Below are 16,279 nucleotides of genomic sequence, written 5' to 3' on the forward strand. Positions count from 1 at the left end.
AACAAAAATTACTTCACGACCCCAGAAGGGGGACCGAAGCTGGAGCCCACCCAAGCCCTACTGCCCCAGGTGTGTGGGGGAGGCAAAGCCTGAGCCCAACCGCTCGGGGCAGGGTGGGGGGGCCAAAGCTGAAGCTCCAGGGCTTCAGCCCCAGGCAGGGGGCCTGTAACCAGAGCCCTGTCACCCGGGGCTCGAGCTTTGGCCCCGGACCCCAGCAAGTCAAAGCCAGCCCTGGCAACCCCATTAAAACAGGGTCCTGACTCACTTTGGGGTCCCGACCCTCAGTTTGAGAACTGCTGATCAAGGGACTACAGCCAGGTTAAGCATTTTTAAATACATTTCTTCCTGTCTACTGTAGGTGCTAGGCTATGTTTAACAATGTGTTAATTAAAATGTTGTTTGCAGTTTTGTAGCCGAGTTGGTCCTAGGATATATGAACATGGGAGTTAACATGTCTCGTAACACACCTCATTTTTGCACTGTATACAACGATAGAATGTTAAGGTTATTACATAAGATAACAGTAGTCAGACATCAACACAGAAACTTCATCTTTGTGTAAACACAGACAGTTAAGTATGTCAAATATGTCAGCTCATTGTTAAAATACTTCCTAACACACCCTGTCACAGGAAAGCGTCAGGACTGAATTTCTGACTGGTTTTTCAACCAATCTCTTAGTGCTGCTTTTTGCATTATTTTGTGAATAATCTAAAATTTTGAACGAAATGGATCTTAGCAAGAGCTTTTCCACTCAAAAGAGTTATTGCCTAAAGAAATACTTCTTCAAACAACACACAGTCAACTTGTGGAACATGTTGCCAGGGGATGTTGTGAAAGTCAAAAGTACAACTGGGTTCAAAAAAGAATTACATAAATTCACGGAGGACAGGTCCATCAATGGCTATTAGCCAAGATGGTCAAAGATGTAACGCCATGCTCTGGGTGTCCCTAAGCCTCTGCCTGCCAGATGCTGGGACTGGACGACAGGGGATGAATCACTCAATAATTGCCCTTTCTGTTCATTCCCTCTCAAGCATGTTGCATTCACTACTGTCAGAAGACAAGATACTGGGCTAGATGAACCCAGAATGGCCATTCTTATGATCTTATGACTATTTTCCTAATTGCAAACCACATGACAAATAATCTGTTGAAAGAGTTCCCAGCTACTGCTAAAAAGGATCTGAGCTTGTCATCACCACATGATATCGCTATCTTAAAAGGCTATCTTTGTAAACTACTGTAACTCTTTTCAGCTAAACTGAGCTCCTTTTTGTAAATATTTGGAATAAATCGAATTAACTGTTGAAATGTCTGAAAGGAGCAAGAAGCAAGGAAAAATTTAGGAAAGAAACAAACAAAATTGAGAGATCACGTAACACTAAAATCAGATGTAAAATACATGCTAGCTACATTTCTAGTTATCAAAAAAGGACTGTTTTTCATTCTAGAAAAAGTATCTCCAAATAGTAAAATTGGAGTAAAAATTACACATTAAAGATAGAGCAGCATTATCCATCCTCTGTTCACTGCTTCAAAATTTTAAAGGGGCAAGATTCCTCTTTCCACTAACAGAATGAGCTGAAGACGTTACTCCTCAGAAAATATAATTAAAAATGTGTTAAGCAAATGGCCAGAGAAAGGAATCTCCTCATGAACACATGGTAAACAAATACATCAAGAGACATCACAAGGATTGAGGAATTGGATTCTGGCGTGTGTGTAGGAGAATACTTTGTGAATATATGAACCTATTTATCCAAAAGTAAAACATAAATAAGAGACTCCATCAGCCTCTTATTCCAGTAAGAACCCAAATGAAATTTTCAGTTCTACATTAGCAAAATGATCTACAACAAAGAGAGAGAAAAACTATGGAAAAGCGGAATCTTAGATGAGGCCAAATAACGTGAACAATGGGAACAGCTATGGAGTAAATCAAAATCAATCTAAGGTACTTACTTGCCCTGTTATTTAACATGCTCCAAAGCTTTATAAAATATATGGTACGTGCTTGGCTCGTTTTTTTTTCAGAAAATTTGGCAAGGCTGGGTTTTTATAGACAAATGGTGGGGGAAATACTCCAAATATTGAGCAATTCCAGGAGCAAATAGCCCAAGAAAAAGAAAATCTCACTGAAAGAACTATCATCACAGAGCCATGAAGTGAATCCCTTTGGTTTGCCAATTCATTGCTACGAGGTTTGGCTGCCATTTATAAACTTTATACGAAAGAAACAAACAACCGGGATTGGAAAGAATTAAACGACTACTCTTAATATATTCAGCATCAAAACTACATAGTAAAGAGGCTATGGACTAGATTCTCCTCTCACTTACAGTGGTGTAAATGAGTAGTAACTCCACTGAGGTCAAACTGGAGTTACTTACATCAGCATAAAAATGATGTAAATGAAAGCCGATGCAGGCCCTAAGTAAATCGCTCGAAACCACTGAAACCTAAGAAAAGAAACAAGACAAAGGAACACACCAGTTAACTGTGTATTTTATTTTATAGTAATTCCTGGTACAATTGGGAAGAAAAATGTTCAAAAGAGGATCTGTAAGAATAGTGACAAATACAGCTATACCATTCTGTCAAACCTGGGCTCTGCTCAAGAATCAAGGAGCTGTAACTCACTCCCTGATGGATCCACCTCTCTCTTATAATAACTGGATCTTGGGGCAAGAGAGAATCTGTCCCTAATTTTCTTATTTACACCATCATATCTTTTAATCTAATTGGCTAAAGCAAATGCACAGGAAAATTAATGCATTCAGATTAAATTCATAAAGATTTTATCCTGTATATTTCAGGTACGTTTATGGTCGGTCTCTCTCTCTCATCTGTGTTAGGCCAAATTCATCCCTGGTACAACTCCACTGACTACATCAAGCAATAATTTGGCCCCTTAGGTCAAACCATGATGTTTTCCCTCCTGTATTAACAAGTCATTTTTGTTATGCTGAACTGTGTTTATAATGATTTCTGAGAATCTGAGCCAGATCTATGTGAAACTATAAACATTTCCTAAAATGTCAAAATCAATTCAATAATCTGACAAATCCACCAGATAGGTGGGAGTGATGCAAACCATCAGGTGTCCTGTTTGTGAAAGTGTTCCACATATTCCAATAGAGGCACAAAAACCATTGGGTCAGCTGTCTGATTTGTTTAATTCTTGGTCAAATTTTCAAACTATTTCATCAGAATGAGTTTTTTACCCACAATGTGATCTTTGCTCCCTAGATACACTATTCACATTGGATAGTGCAAAAGTGCCTAAGATTTGCAAAAAAGATTTGCAAAAGTGCCTAAGATTTGCAAAAAAGATTTGCAAAAGTGCCTAAGAGACTTTCAAAGGCATTTAGATGCCTAGAGATGCACACAGGCATTTCTGAAAATCCCACAAGTCACCTATCTCCCACTGATTTCAGATGAAGGTCAATGGCACTTAGGCTCTGTAGTCACTCAGTTACTCTTGAAAATTTTGCCCATTATCTAGGTGTATTAAAATTCTATTTCAAATCCTGAACCAAAGAGTTAAAACCAGACTTCCATTTAGTTCCACCTACATCAGGTTAAACCTGAGCTCACTTTTACAGAGGAAACCACCTGATCTGCAACCACCCACATTAACCTAGCATTAAAGCACTCAGGTGAAGTACAAAGTTTACTACCAATGGCAAATCCCGCAGAATGGGACAGTATTTTCCTTTCCAGTCACAGCCCTGCAACCTCATTGAAGGCCAGACAGAATTTGGCTCAATATGCGCGAAGTATTTCTCACATCTGCTAGATAATTTACAACTCCCTGGAAGAGGAAAATAAAAGCATAAGATTAGAGAGAGACAATAAACGTTAGGGAGAAAGTTGCTGAACTTGGAAACATGGAAACATGCCCCCTTTTAGCTTCCCAAGTTCTTCCTGGAAAGCACCCAAATATTTCATAAATGACCCCAGTGTTTTGGGGCTTTTTGCCTCAGTAACCTTGTCTGGTTGGCCATTTCACATATTTATTATTCTTTTCATGAAATAATACTTCCTGACATCTGTTCTAAGTTTATTTCTCTTTAATTTCCATTTATATCACATTTTCCTATCCTCTGTGCACGTTAAAATAAAACAATTACTACGCTTGACATGATGGAAGTTATTTAAGATTGTGAGCGTTAAATGAGCCATCTATTTTTTTTTTTTTTAAAATAAAACCTTGTTTAAAATGTATTAGGTCATTTTAATGAAATTTCATTAGCTCAGAGAATCAGCACTGAGCCCCTGGTTCAAATCCAGTGCATGTTGGTTATGACCAAAGCCATCGCTAGTAGCTGGCCATCAGGAGGCCTGTGTGAGAAATGAGTTTGGTGGTCACAGGCCAGTGGCTCTCTGATAGGTGTCCAGTGCTGCCAGCTTCAATCACTGAAAACTCACAAGTCAGGCCCCAAACAATAAAGGGATTGTCTTAAAAATCATGAAAGAAAATATTAAAGTCTGTGTCCTTTTTATTTGCCTTCTGCTTTTTGAAGCTTCAGGGTGCACTCAGGACATCTTCTCCACAATCATGAGGGCAAGAAATTTACCAGATTAAAAAAAAAAATTAAAAAAATGAAAGCTGAGATCATCATGTAATCACTTGACTCCTGGAGCTGGGTCTTTAAGATCACCACCAAATGCTGTAAGACTTGTATTAAAACTATGAGTAGGCAACACCGGGAGTACCTGTCACAGCTAACATCCTCCACAAATAGCACTAATAGGCAACTTTGCTGGCCATTTCTGCAGAGGCCAAGGGCTGAATTAGCCTGGAGACAAGAGAGACTCTTAGTGATAGAAAAGATCCCTCCAGAATGGGTATAGGCACATTATCCAGGATCCGTAAGAAAGCATGTCTTGCTGCTGATGCCCAGACTAGCATAACCTCCAGATTTGCTCTGTCATCTCCACCTTTTCTTGTGAGTTGCCAGAGTATTCAAGAGTTTTCAGATCCCACCCACAAGTGGATCCCTCTCCTAGCTGCTGGTGAGACGTGAGGAAGCATATTGTTAAAACTCCTCTATCTGGCTTCTCAGAGTACCCTGGGTGTCCTGCTTCCACTTCACTCTCCTTGTTTCCCTGCAGGCTGAGGACCGTGAGGAAGCAGTAAACACCACACTGCATTGGCAAGACAGAGTCAGATCAAGTGATGGTGGCAGAAGGAGACTCCGCCTTTGGGCAGTTGTGATTTCTCGGGAGGAGTCTTCTACCCAGGGCATGGAGGTTGCAAAATTGGGAATGAGTGGCAAAGTGAAGCTTCTGCTCAGACTCTCATTGGGGGAGGCACAGAGAAGTGGCAAAGGCCCAAGAAGTGGTAAGAAGGGACCTGAGAACTCAAGATGGAAAATGGATACAGGAGGATGTAAAGTCCTTACACAGGAGGGTGAGAAATCAGGAGAAGGGGCAGCTCTTGAGAGTAGTGTTGGAAGAGGAGGACAGAAGGGGGAGGTGGGCCCCAAAGTGGATAGTGTGGGTTAACCAGGGAGCTGCATTTATATTCTGATTGGGTGGACAAGAAATCCTGTCCTTTCCCCATTCTGAGAAGGGAGAAGTTGAGTTTCTAAGTGCAATCAATCTGGCATCTTCACAAGCACTAAATTCACTTGCAGAGACAATGAAATGCACTTCAATTATGGCAGTACCGTATTGTATGTTGTCATCACTATTTCCGTACTAGCACTTAATATAGTTTTAGCTCTATGTTTCTTACAAAGCTAAAATAAATTGAAAGGATCAATGGAAGCTTTACCCTTAATATGTATAAATTTTTTTGCCAGTGAGAAGAAGAAAAGCAAAATAGTCTCTATTGAGCAGTGCAATGGAATGCAGGTGACCAGGCAGAGCTGCAAGAGAAGGAGGGGCTTCATTCACAAAGGGACATTTGAGGGACCTGACCACCCAGCACAATTCCCCATTCTGAGTTTAGGCACCCAGGATTGAGAGGGAAAAAAGAGGTGCCTAAGAAAGGGACGCAAAAAACCAACAGATGAGCAGGGAGCCCCGAAGCTAGCCAATAGGAAATGAGGAGGAGAGCGACAGATCTTAAGCCCCACCCCTCAAAGGCAGTTTGGCACTCAAGTCCAGGTCGGAGGGAGGTGCCTAGCTCCATTGGAGATTCACAGCCATGAACCTCTCCTGGAGTTAGGTGCCTAAGCCAGGTCAGTCCTTTTTCAACAAAACCGTTGGCAGAGCCAGTGGTGCAGATACCGCCTTACAACTTTTAGCCCACCATTTAGAGCACTTGAATGGGTTGTAGGAGACCTGTTGCAGAGCAGTGATTTGAAGTTGGGTCTCCTACATCCCAGGAAAATATCCGAATTGCTCGGCTCTGGGCTAGTGTGGGGCAGATGTCACGCAATGTCTCCTGTTCAAGCTATTCCACTTTTTATAAATAATGAAATAGTTACTGGAACAGGGACTTGAGTCTCCCTCCTCCCAACGGGGTGCGCTAACCACCAGGCTACAGAGTCATTCTCACGCTCTCTCACTGCCCCAATGACAACTTAATTATTTAAACACACATGGTGTTACTGAAATATACGTTTTAGATAAATAACTGTATCTACATACAGACACACATGTACCTATGTTTTGGAATTTCAGAGCTTCACATTCCATGCCTTCATCCTAGCCCCAAAGCTACGTACAGAGACAGAGCTTTTATTAGGATGAGTTAGTTTATCTGAGGTGAGGTTTATTTTTATTGCACTTAGTTTTGCCATCTTTTCCAACCCCATCCTGCCTTTTTCCACAGGTCACCATCATAGGACCTCACCGATGTTCTTCAGTACAGTAGCAAAGAGTAAAGGCTGGGAAATCTCCATGCCAAATCTTTAGGAACAATGGATCTAGTCCACGTCTGTGGAGTTTGGATCATGGCAGCCCCATATCAGAAAAAGGGCTCACATCCCATTTCTGGAAAGGAAAGGTTACCAAACTTTAAAGTGGTATGAATACTGCTGAATTAACTGAACAGCCTGTTGGTGGGCCAGCGAAAAGGGAGGAAGGGGGTTGGAACGATTAGGATTTGGTTAAACTAAGCACACTAAAAATAAACCTCTATTCAAATCATAGCGGTAGAAAAAACTCTGTGCCTGTATAGAGCCTCAGGGTCATGTGGTGCCAAACACACCAAATTCAAAACAAGTACACACACATTGTTACAGTTTGGATACAAACAAAGGGACTTAACATAAGGGCCAACTTCCATTGACTTCAGTGGGAACAGAATGGGCCCTACATTTACAGATCAATAAAAAATTAAATACAAGTGTTCCTTTGATCAATATGCTTCTGAGTAGACAGGGCACTACGGGTGTTAACAGTAATGAGAAAATTATTCCTATGTAGTGAATCTTGACAGCATTTGATTGTTTAATTTCTGTATACAATGGAAGCTACTGAAATGAATCATGGTTAAGTGACTGTGGGCGACATCCATCCCTGGTTTAAGCCTATGAAAGGACTCAGTACTCTGCAGGATCAGATTCTTTGTGGGCAAATACATGTTAGAAGCCATTTGGTGCGTGGTAAATCTGTTACATTGCAAAGCAGTCTTTATCAGTGACTGGAGGATTATTTCCTGTTTGGATTTTTGTTACAATATTTATAGCCTGCTTGAGAGAGAGAGGGGGTCAATATGATGTGTAGCAGGAGAGTTCTTCTCTGTGCTTTGGAATGGCTGATGGGTTTGCTTCCCTTACAGAGTTACTGAATGCATCCGATGAAGTGAGCTGTAGCTCACAAAAGCTTATGCTCAAATAAATTTGTTAGTCTTTAAGGTGCCACAAGTCCTCCTTTTCTTTTTGCGGATACAGACTAACACGGCTGCTACTCTGAAACCTTACAGAGTTTGATAACTGTTTTCAGTAATGTACGACATGTATGTGCTACTGAACCACTTAAATAGATTCTTTTATAAGTTTCAGGGTGTGATGGGAACAGGCGTACTAATCAGAGTCTATCCAGAGCTTCAGGTCTCTGCGTTTGACTGTCTACTAAACTTCATTAGCAGAAATTTCCTCATTCAGTTTCTCCTTTATGTTTTTCTCTACCGCTGGCAGTTAAACCTCTCGTCTCACCTATTCTTAGTTGGTTGACGTCGTATTACTTTTTATACCTAGCGCACAACCATAACAGACTGACTGAGACCACAGTTTGCCCCCTTAGGTTCCAATGAGAAAAGGGAAGAATTATCAGAGAACGTCTTTACTTTATAAGGAAAAATCTGAGCAGCCGTTAGATTGTCTGTCTGTGTTTTTCCCCTGCCACAGGGCCATCCAGTTTCCCATGGATTCTGACTGCAGCCCAGCATTTATCTCAAGTCAGAATAGTCAGAAGATAACTCAACAAATCATTAAGAGGCATGAAAAGGAAAGCCACGCTACTCTAACATGTAGGGCTTGATTATGCACAGCCTTACTCAGCTGTTATGCACTTAAGCAAGTAGCCCCATTAAATCCAATGGGATTTCTTGTATGAGTAAGTGCTCACAAGTGTCAGAGTGGCACAGCCGAGCTCACACTATTTTATTTTATGATCAAATATCAGTAGAATATTGGTAACAATTTCATATATAAAAATAGAAATTATTAACAAGTACTAAGGCCAGCTATGTTCTGAGTCACAATCTCCTTCTTTATCTTAACAGTCAGGTGGTCTGTGTCAGTGCCGTTATGCTCTCTTCAATCTCTGACAGTTTCTTCAGCATTTGATTCACCTTGGCCTCATCAAATTCCAAACACAGAAATTCAGATGCCTAGAAAATAAAAGGGGAAAGATGATATTTAGTGAAGTAAGAAAATTGTTCTTGGTGAAGAAAAACTGTATAGGTCAGCATGGTTGCTGGAGAGGACATTGAATTTCATTGTGGGAGATCCCCACAATACTTGACTTCACTGAACAGTTATGCCTACAGACAATTAAGCAGCAGCACTGATTCACTCTGAAAGGCCGGGTCACATCATTCACAAATATAGTTATTCTCAAGTGGGGTATACATCAGGGTAAGCAGAGTGGAAGGGATCTTGTCAGGGTCAGAGAGAATAAACAACACGAGAAAAAATAAAATGTTTCTAACCATGTGGAATTAGTTACTAAAAATCAGCAGGCAAAAGACCTCATGAGATTTCTCTCCCATCAGTCCTACTCATCAATATATCTGAGTTGGATAAAGTTCCTTGTATAATTTGGAAGATAACATTTAGATATAGCAAGTGTACCTGGCTGCATTGTAAATGCAAGTCCAGGTGAAGCTGCACCAACAGTCGGGAAACACTGGGAAATAATGACAAAAATGCTAGTGCACACACAGCTACTCTCCCATGTGATGGGGACGGCACATCAGACGCTAAGGTCAGAAATAAAACAAGAGTGAAAATAGAAATCACGGGGGTTGCACTTTTATATTACAAACCTCAGGTGTCTTGAAATGCTCAATTTTGAAAAACAAAGCAAACCTTGTATTCAAATACAGTAATAACTTCTCAGACCATGAAGGGAGTGTCCTTTTTTGAGAAGACAGATTGGAATATTCAGCCTTCCAGGCAATCTGACTCACTGGATATCCACGAGTTCTTTGTATCAATATATGCACAGCACACAGGTTACTCAGAATGGGAGGGCAGCATCACCTCTCTCTCTCGCTCTTTTTTTTTTTTAAATCAGTTAGACTAAAACCTCTACCATTACTTCAAAATACATTTGTTTCAACATTTAGTATTTTTCAGACTTAATTCTCTGCACTTAACTGATTTAACAGATAAGATTAAATCACCAGAAAAATGCAACTTGAAAAATGTCTGAAGTTGATTACCTAAATTTCAGAAAGGCATTACATGAATTTAAAACAAAGAACAGATTGTTTTTCATATGCACATGAAAGCAACTTCATTACTGGCTTTCTTTTTTTAATACAAGAATCTTTACTGGTTTTTCAAGAAGAAAAAACAAAAAAGGTAGAGACAAGTGCAAGTAAAAGAAAATATACACACAAAGAAGTTGCATGTACAAATCAGGGACGTGGGCTCAATTGTACAATTTGCACGCACATTTATGGTAAATGCAATTGTGCACTTGAATTTTTGAAAATCAGACCCTAAAATTTTAAAGTGTTACTTAACTCTACATTTATCATATGTCTTCAAAACCAAAACACACGCTAGCAAAAACCATTAGCAGAGTTCTATTTTAGAGAATTTGACTAAGCCATGCTACAGTCCTGGGGTGAAATCCTGGCCCCCTCTGAACTCAATGGCAAAACTCTCATTGACTTCAGTGGGCCTGGGATTTCACTTTTTAAAGAACAGAACCACAGTTATGTAATTAAAGCTTCACTGAACACTACTGATATCAATAGGTGTCCACACAGATGCAAAAGGTCTGTCTGTGCAGATCCAACTGTGGATCAGGGCCTAGGCCTGTAACACATCTCACTCACATGGTCAGTGTGAGGAACTGAGCCCATGGTTCCTGTATCAAGGAGCTCAGTCTAAAAGGCAAACAAAGGAGGAGATCCACCGGATGCTGATAGCTTGGAATAATGGGGCAGTGATGGCTTTATCTTAACGTGGGCTAGCATGCCTATGCCTTCTGGAAGTGATGTGAAGGAGAAAGTATGCACAGTAAATGGTCCTAGATTTTTTTGTACATACTTTTATTACTGTATTGTAAACTGTTGGAGCTACCAAATGGATGCAATCTCCCCCTTGTAGTATGACAAAGGACCACACAGCATAGGTTGCATTACGTAGTCACAACAGTAATGCACTGAAAGGTGACATGCAAATAGGACAAAAGAAGTTGGGCCCTGTTGAGTTTACTATGATATATAAAGGTGGGCCACCTCTCTTTTTAAATAATATTTGTTTAGAAACAGAGGTAGTTAAATTTAAGGTATTTAGGCCTTGTCTACATAGGAAAGATTTCTCAGTAAAACCTAAGGTATGAATTTAAATGGATACAATTATGCCAACATAACTACCCTCCTCTCCCCTCCCTTCGTGATGACAATCTTATTCCAGTGTTAGAATGCGTTTTTTTGAGTTTAGGTTTTGTCACTTGGAAAAGAAGTTTAAGTTAGCTGAAAAAAAGTAATCTCTTACACCAGAATAAGTGTCTACACGGTGTAACTATACCAGTGTAACTACAGCTAGTATTTCTACTAAAACTTTCTCATGTAGATAAGGACTTAGTTAAATCAGAACAATTTTTTTGTGTAGACAAGGCCTGAACCCTGAGCAATTGAGAGGAGCAGGGTTTTTAATCAGTCTGGTGTTGGTTTTTGTTTTTGTTTTTAATAGAAAACCTATTTAACTCAAATTCTTGACAACCATTGAGGAAAAATAGCTTTCTTTGGGAAAGACTCAATCCTCATCCCTTCATTTGAGAACTAAGAAAATTGTACTTCAATTATTTAATGCCCTAGAGAGTCCTTCAGTAAAGAATGGGAAAGCAAATCAGATCTCCCGGATATTTCTCAGGTAAAACAAGGAGCAGGAAAAAAAAGTGGTTTCGTATATATTTTACATATAAAGCATAGTTAAGGATGTCTTAAGAAGCTCGGAGGCATGGCTAAAGTTGATTATTAGGCCTGTGAGACAGAGGCCTGGATTTCAACTGAGGTCTTAAACTCATCGCTGGCCTTTGCCAGCTGGTTCGGGCTAAGGGGAGGTTTAATTGCATGTAGACATTTGGGCTGAGGCTGGTGCTCGAGCTCTAGGTGGGAGGGTTCCAAAGCTTGGGCTGCAGTCCAAGCCTGAACGTCTACACCAGGGGTCGGCAACCTTTCAGAAGTGGTGTGCCGAGTCTCCGTTTATTCACTTTAAGGTTTCGCGTGCCAGTAATACATTTTAATGTTTTTTAGAAGGTCTCTCTCTATAAGTCTATATTTTATATAACTAAACTATTGTCGTATGTAAAGTAAACAAGGTTTTCAAAATGTTTAAGAAGCTTCATTTAAAATTAAATTAAAATGCTGATCTTATGCTGCTGGCCCGCTCAGCCCGCTGCCAGCCTGGGCCATTCACCTAGGCCAGCAGTGGGCTGAGCGGGGGCCTGCGGCCGGGACCCCAGCTAGCAAGGGACTGGCAGCGGGCTGAGTGGGGCTGGCGGCCGGGACCCCAGACCGGCAGTGGGCTGAGCGGCTCAGCCCATTGCCACTCAGCCCGCTGCCAGTCTGGGGTTCTGTACACAGGCTCCTGCCAGCCAGGGTCCCGGCTGCCAGCTCCATTCAGCCGACTGCTGGTCCGGGATCCCGGCCCTGCCCACAGAGAGTGGGTACCTACCTTCTCCCTGGTTCTAGCCCATTCTCTTCTTCTCTCTCTGCACTGAGCTGAGGGTAGGAGTGCACTGAGCACAGGGCTGGGGGTGAAGGACCAGGCTGGGGGGTGGGGTGCAGGGTCTGGCCAGGAGCTAGAATAAGGGAGGGGGCTCAGGGTTGGGGCAGGAGGTTTGGGTGTGGAGTGCTTATGTGGGCAGCTCCCATTTGGTGCAAGGGGTGCAGGAGCTCCCGTTTGGTGCTTAGGATGGGGTTGGGAATGCGGGGGGGGGGTGCAAGAGTCAGGGCATGGGGTGTAGGGGGGGCTGGGTATGTGTGGGGGGTGCAGGAGTAAGGGCAGGGGGCTGTGGGTGTGTGAGGAGGATGCAGGAGTCAGGGCAGAGGGATGGGAGCATGTGTAGGGGGTGCAAGAGTCAGGGCATGGGGTGTGGGGGGGCTGGATATGTGTTGGGGTGCAGGGGTCAGGGCAGAGGGCTGGGTGTGTGTGACGGGGGTGCAGGGGTCAGGACAGAGGGCTGAGTGTGTGGGCTAGGGTCGTGGGGGTGCTCCCAGCCCCCTGCTTAGAGCGTCTCGCGGCAGGGGGCTGGAGGGGATATGGTCTGATTCCAACCCCCTTCCCCAAGGCCCTGTCCCCACCTCACCTCCTGCCCGGACTGCGGCTCCGCTTCTCCCCCTCCCTCGCAAGGGCCATCAGCTGATCAGCGGCAGGGAGAGGAGAAGGGGCAGGAATCCAGCACGCTGGGGGAAGAGGCGAGGGAGTGGGAACTTGCCTGCCCTGCAGCAGGCAGAACCAAACTTCTTCACTCTGCCTCCGCGGGGGCGGGGAGGCGGGTGGAGAAGAGCGGGCCGGGGCAGGCAGGATTTTTAATGGCACACTGCTGCCAGCCGGGGTCCCGGCCACTGGCCCCGCTCAGCCCGCTGCCGGCCTGGGTTTGGCAGCGGGCTGAGCGGGGCCGGCAGCTGGGACCCGGCAGGCAGCAGTGTGCCATTAAAAATTGGCTCGTGTACTGTCTTTGGCACACGTGCCATAGGTTGTAGACCCCAGTCTACACTTTACAACTAATTAAACAGCCCCTTAGCTCGAGCCCTTCAAGCCCAAGTCAGCTGGCACAGGCCAGCTGTGGGTTTTTAATTGCAGTGATGGCCTGCCCAAAGTGTTACTGCGAGGCCACCAGGCAAGTCAGGTATAATCTTTTGAACTCACACAGTGTTTTTGAAATTTAAAGCTGACTCTTTATTTACAGAGCTTCTAAAAATGTTAAGACTCATAGAATTTAGGCCCTACCTACACTATAACTTTAAGCAGTAAAATGGTTGGCTCTACACATGGTCTGAGTCCACATATATCATGATTAATGCTCTCTATAGTAACCATGACAGTTAGCCCCATTTAAACCATATCAGTGGCCTGGCTGGCACGTAACTGCTTTCCTATAACTAGGTTTTAGCATCTATTTTTGTTGATAAGATTTCAACTGGTGCCTCTGTAATTGTGTTAACTAGTCTTCTTTCTTACCCTATCTCTGGGATGTCCTACATTGCCTCATGCTGCTGTGTGCGTGTACTTTGGCCATGTCTGAGGCAGTATAGGACAGCTGTCCATGGTTCCCCAGAATACACGGATACGAACACAGTTAGGCACCATGGTAAATGCACAGATGCATATACTTGTGTTGTGAAAATAGCTGCTGTGTGGGCACAGTTCAACCTTGTTTGTTGCAACCTGAACAGAGGAGAATGTCATGACCTGGTTTCCGAGGTCACTGCACTCCTTTTAGCACAAGTGGTGTTTCACAGGCTTTAATATGAATCATTGACTTGGCAAAAGACGGAACTGATTTAGCTTCTTTAACTTCACCATATATTTTCTTCTTTTTGCTAATATTTTTGGCAGACATTAGTATCTCTTTCGAAATGCTGGCTTGACTGGGATTTCTTTGAGACCTCACCCCTGGAGGCATCAGGTAAAAACTCAAATACAAAGTGCGACAGGAAAGCCCCCCAAGCATCTTGTGGCTCTATGTTAGAGATTAAGAACCAGCATTAACTTTTGACCTTCCTATTGTGACAAAGCTCCTCCTCTACCTTGGTGGGTCTTGCACTTATTGGCAGATTTGCTCTCCTTGGAGCTTCACAGCAGCCCTCAATTTGGCTATTTTCATGAACCCACAGTCCAGGTCGACTCCTCCTGTGTCTGACCAGGAGTTGGGAGGTTTGGGGGGAACCCAGGCCCGCTCTCCACTCCGGGTTCCAGCCCAGGGCCCTGTGGTATGCAGCTGTTTAGAGTGCCTCCTGGAACAGCTGTGCAACAGCTACAACTCCCTGGGCTACTTCCCCATGGCCTCCTCCCAACACCTTCTTTATCCTCACCATAGGACCTTCGTCCTGGTGTCTGATGATGCTTGTACTCCTCAGTCCTCCAACAGTCCGCGTTCTCACTCTCAGCTCCTAGTGCCTCTTGCTCCCAGCTCCTCTCACACACAGCGCAAACTGAAGTGAGCTCCTTTTTAAACCCAGGTGCCCTGATTAGCCTGCCTTAATTGATTCTAGCAGCTTCTTGATTGGCTGCAGGTGTTCTACTCAGCCTGTCAGTCTTAATTGTCTCCAGAAGGTTCCTGATTGTTCTGGAACCTTCCCTGTTACCTTACTCAGGGAAAAGGGACCTACTTAACCTGGGGCTAATATATCTGCCTTCTATCACTCTCCTGTAGCCATCTGGCCTGACCCTGTCACATATCCCCCCCCGCTCAACACTACGGGGTTGGGCAACTTGGCAGTCAGGCAGTGTACTCATGACAAGCCATCTGCATTGCCATGGTGGCTTCCAGTCCGGTGTTGTATGGTGAATTGGAAAGGTTGTAGGGACAGGAACCTTCTGGTCACCCTTGCATTCTTCTCTTTATTTTGCTGCATCCACTGGAGGGGTGCATGGTTGGTCACAAGGGTAAACTGTCGTCCCAGAAGGTAATAACATAGTGTTTCCATGGCCCATTTCACAGCTAGGCACTCTCTTTCAACCACAGCATACTTCTGCTCTCTCGGGAGGAGTTTCCTGCTGAGATAGAGGACTGGGTGTTCGTCATCTCCGACCATCTGCAATAGGACAGCTCCCAATCCTACTTCAGATGCATCTGTTTGTAAAATGAATTCTTTGTTGAAGTCTGGGGCTATAAGCATGGGGTTATTGCAGAGGGCTCTCCGTAGATCCATGAATGCTTTCTCTGCGGCATCTGTCCACTTCACCATGTCTGGACCCCGGGCTTTTATCAGGTCTGTCAGGGGACTCACTCTGGTAGTAAAATGGGGAATAAATCGTCGGTAGTACCCCACCACACCCAGGAATGCCCAGACTTGCTTTTTCCGATTCGGCCGGGGCCAATTTTGGATAGCCTCTAGTTTGTTTAGTTGGGGCTTGGCCATGCCTAATAATCTTTTAATTGTGACATTCAAAAATCCTAGGGTAAAGTGCAATGCATTTCCATAATTCTTCATCCAACAGACACAATGAGTACAAACACTTGGTATTCAGAGCACCTCCAAGTTTCTCTTTATTATTTTGGCATTACATGAACTGAGAGTCTCTTAAGCTAACAATTATTATGTCAGCACAGGAAAAAAATTACCTCTCTTTCAGATTTTTTTTTAAAATTCTTTTAATGTAGAATCAATCATGTAATATCACAGATTAAATAGAAAAGATTGTAGAAGTTGGAGAAATTCCAGGAGCATGAGGCTATTGGGTATTGTGCAGTAAATTTAATTTAACTGCTTTTATGTTATTAATGAATTGAAAATTTTCCATCTATCATTTTGAGCATTAAATGACAGATTTACGAGCACGCGTACACACATTAACTTTCTCATGCTCGTACCTCTCAAAATGTCCCACTAACTTTATAAGGGAAAATTTTGCTCTCATCAAAGTGTTACAGGAAACTCCACTGTATCATAAAATAGATTTTAATC

The 16,279-nt window shown here is 43.1% G+C and overlaps 1 protein-coding gene across 1 annotated transcript in view; it reads right to left on the minus strand.

Annotated features, from left to right (window-relative positions):
- Positions 1–2,471: 2,471 nt before the first annotated feature.
- The window catches only part of COMMD1 (copper metabolism domain containing 1), a 127,125-nt gene continuing 113,317 nt past the window's right edge, over positions 2,472–16,279 (minus strand). The window contains exon 3 of the mRNA XM_074949610.1: positions 2,472–8,794. Coding sequence (XP_074805711.1) covers positions 8,687–8,794 — 108 coding nt within the window. The 3' untranslated portion in view covers positions 2,472–8,686. The remainder of the gene's footprint in view (positions 8,795–16,279) is intronic.

The sequence above is a fragment of the Natator depressus genome, chromosome 3, assembly GCF_965152275.1.
Source record: "Natator depressus isolate rNatDep1 chromosome 3, rNatDep2.hap1, whole genome shotgun sequence".
NCBI classification, from domain to species: domain Eukaryota; kingdom Metazoa; phylum Chordata; order Testudines; family Cheloniidae; genus Natator; species Natator depressus.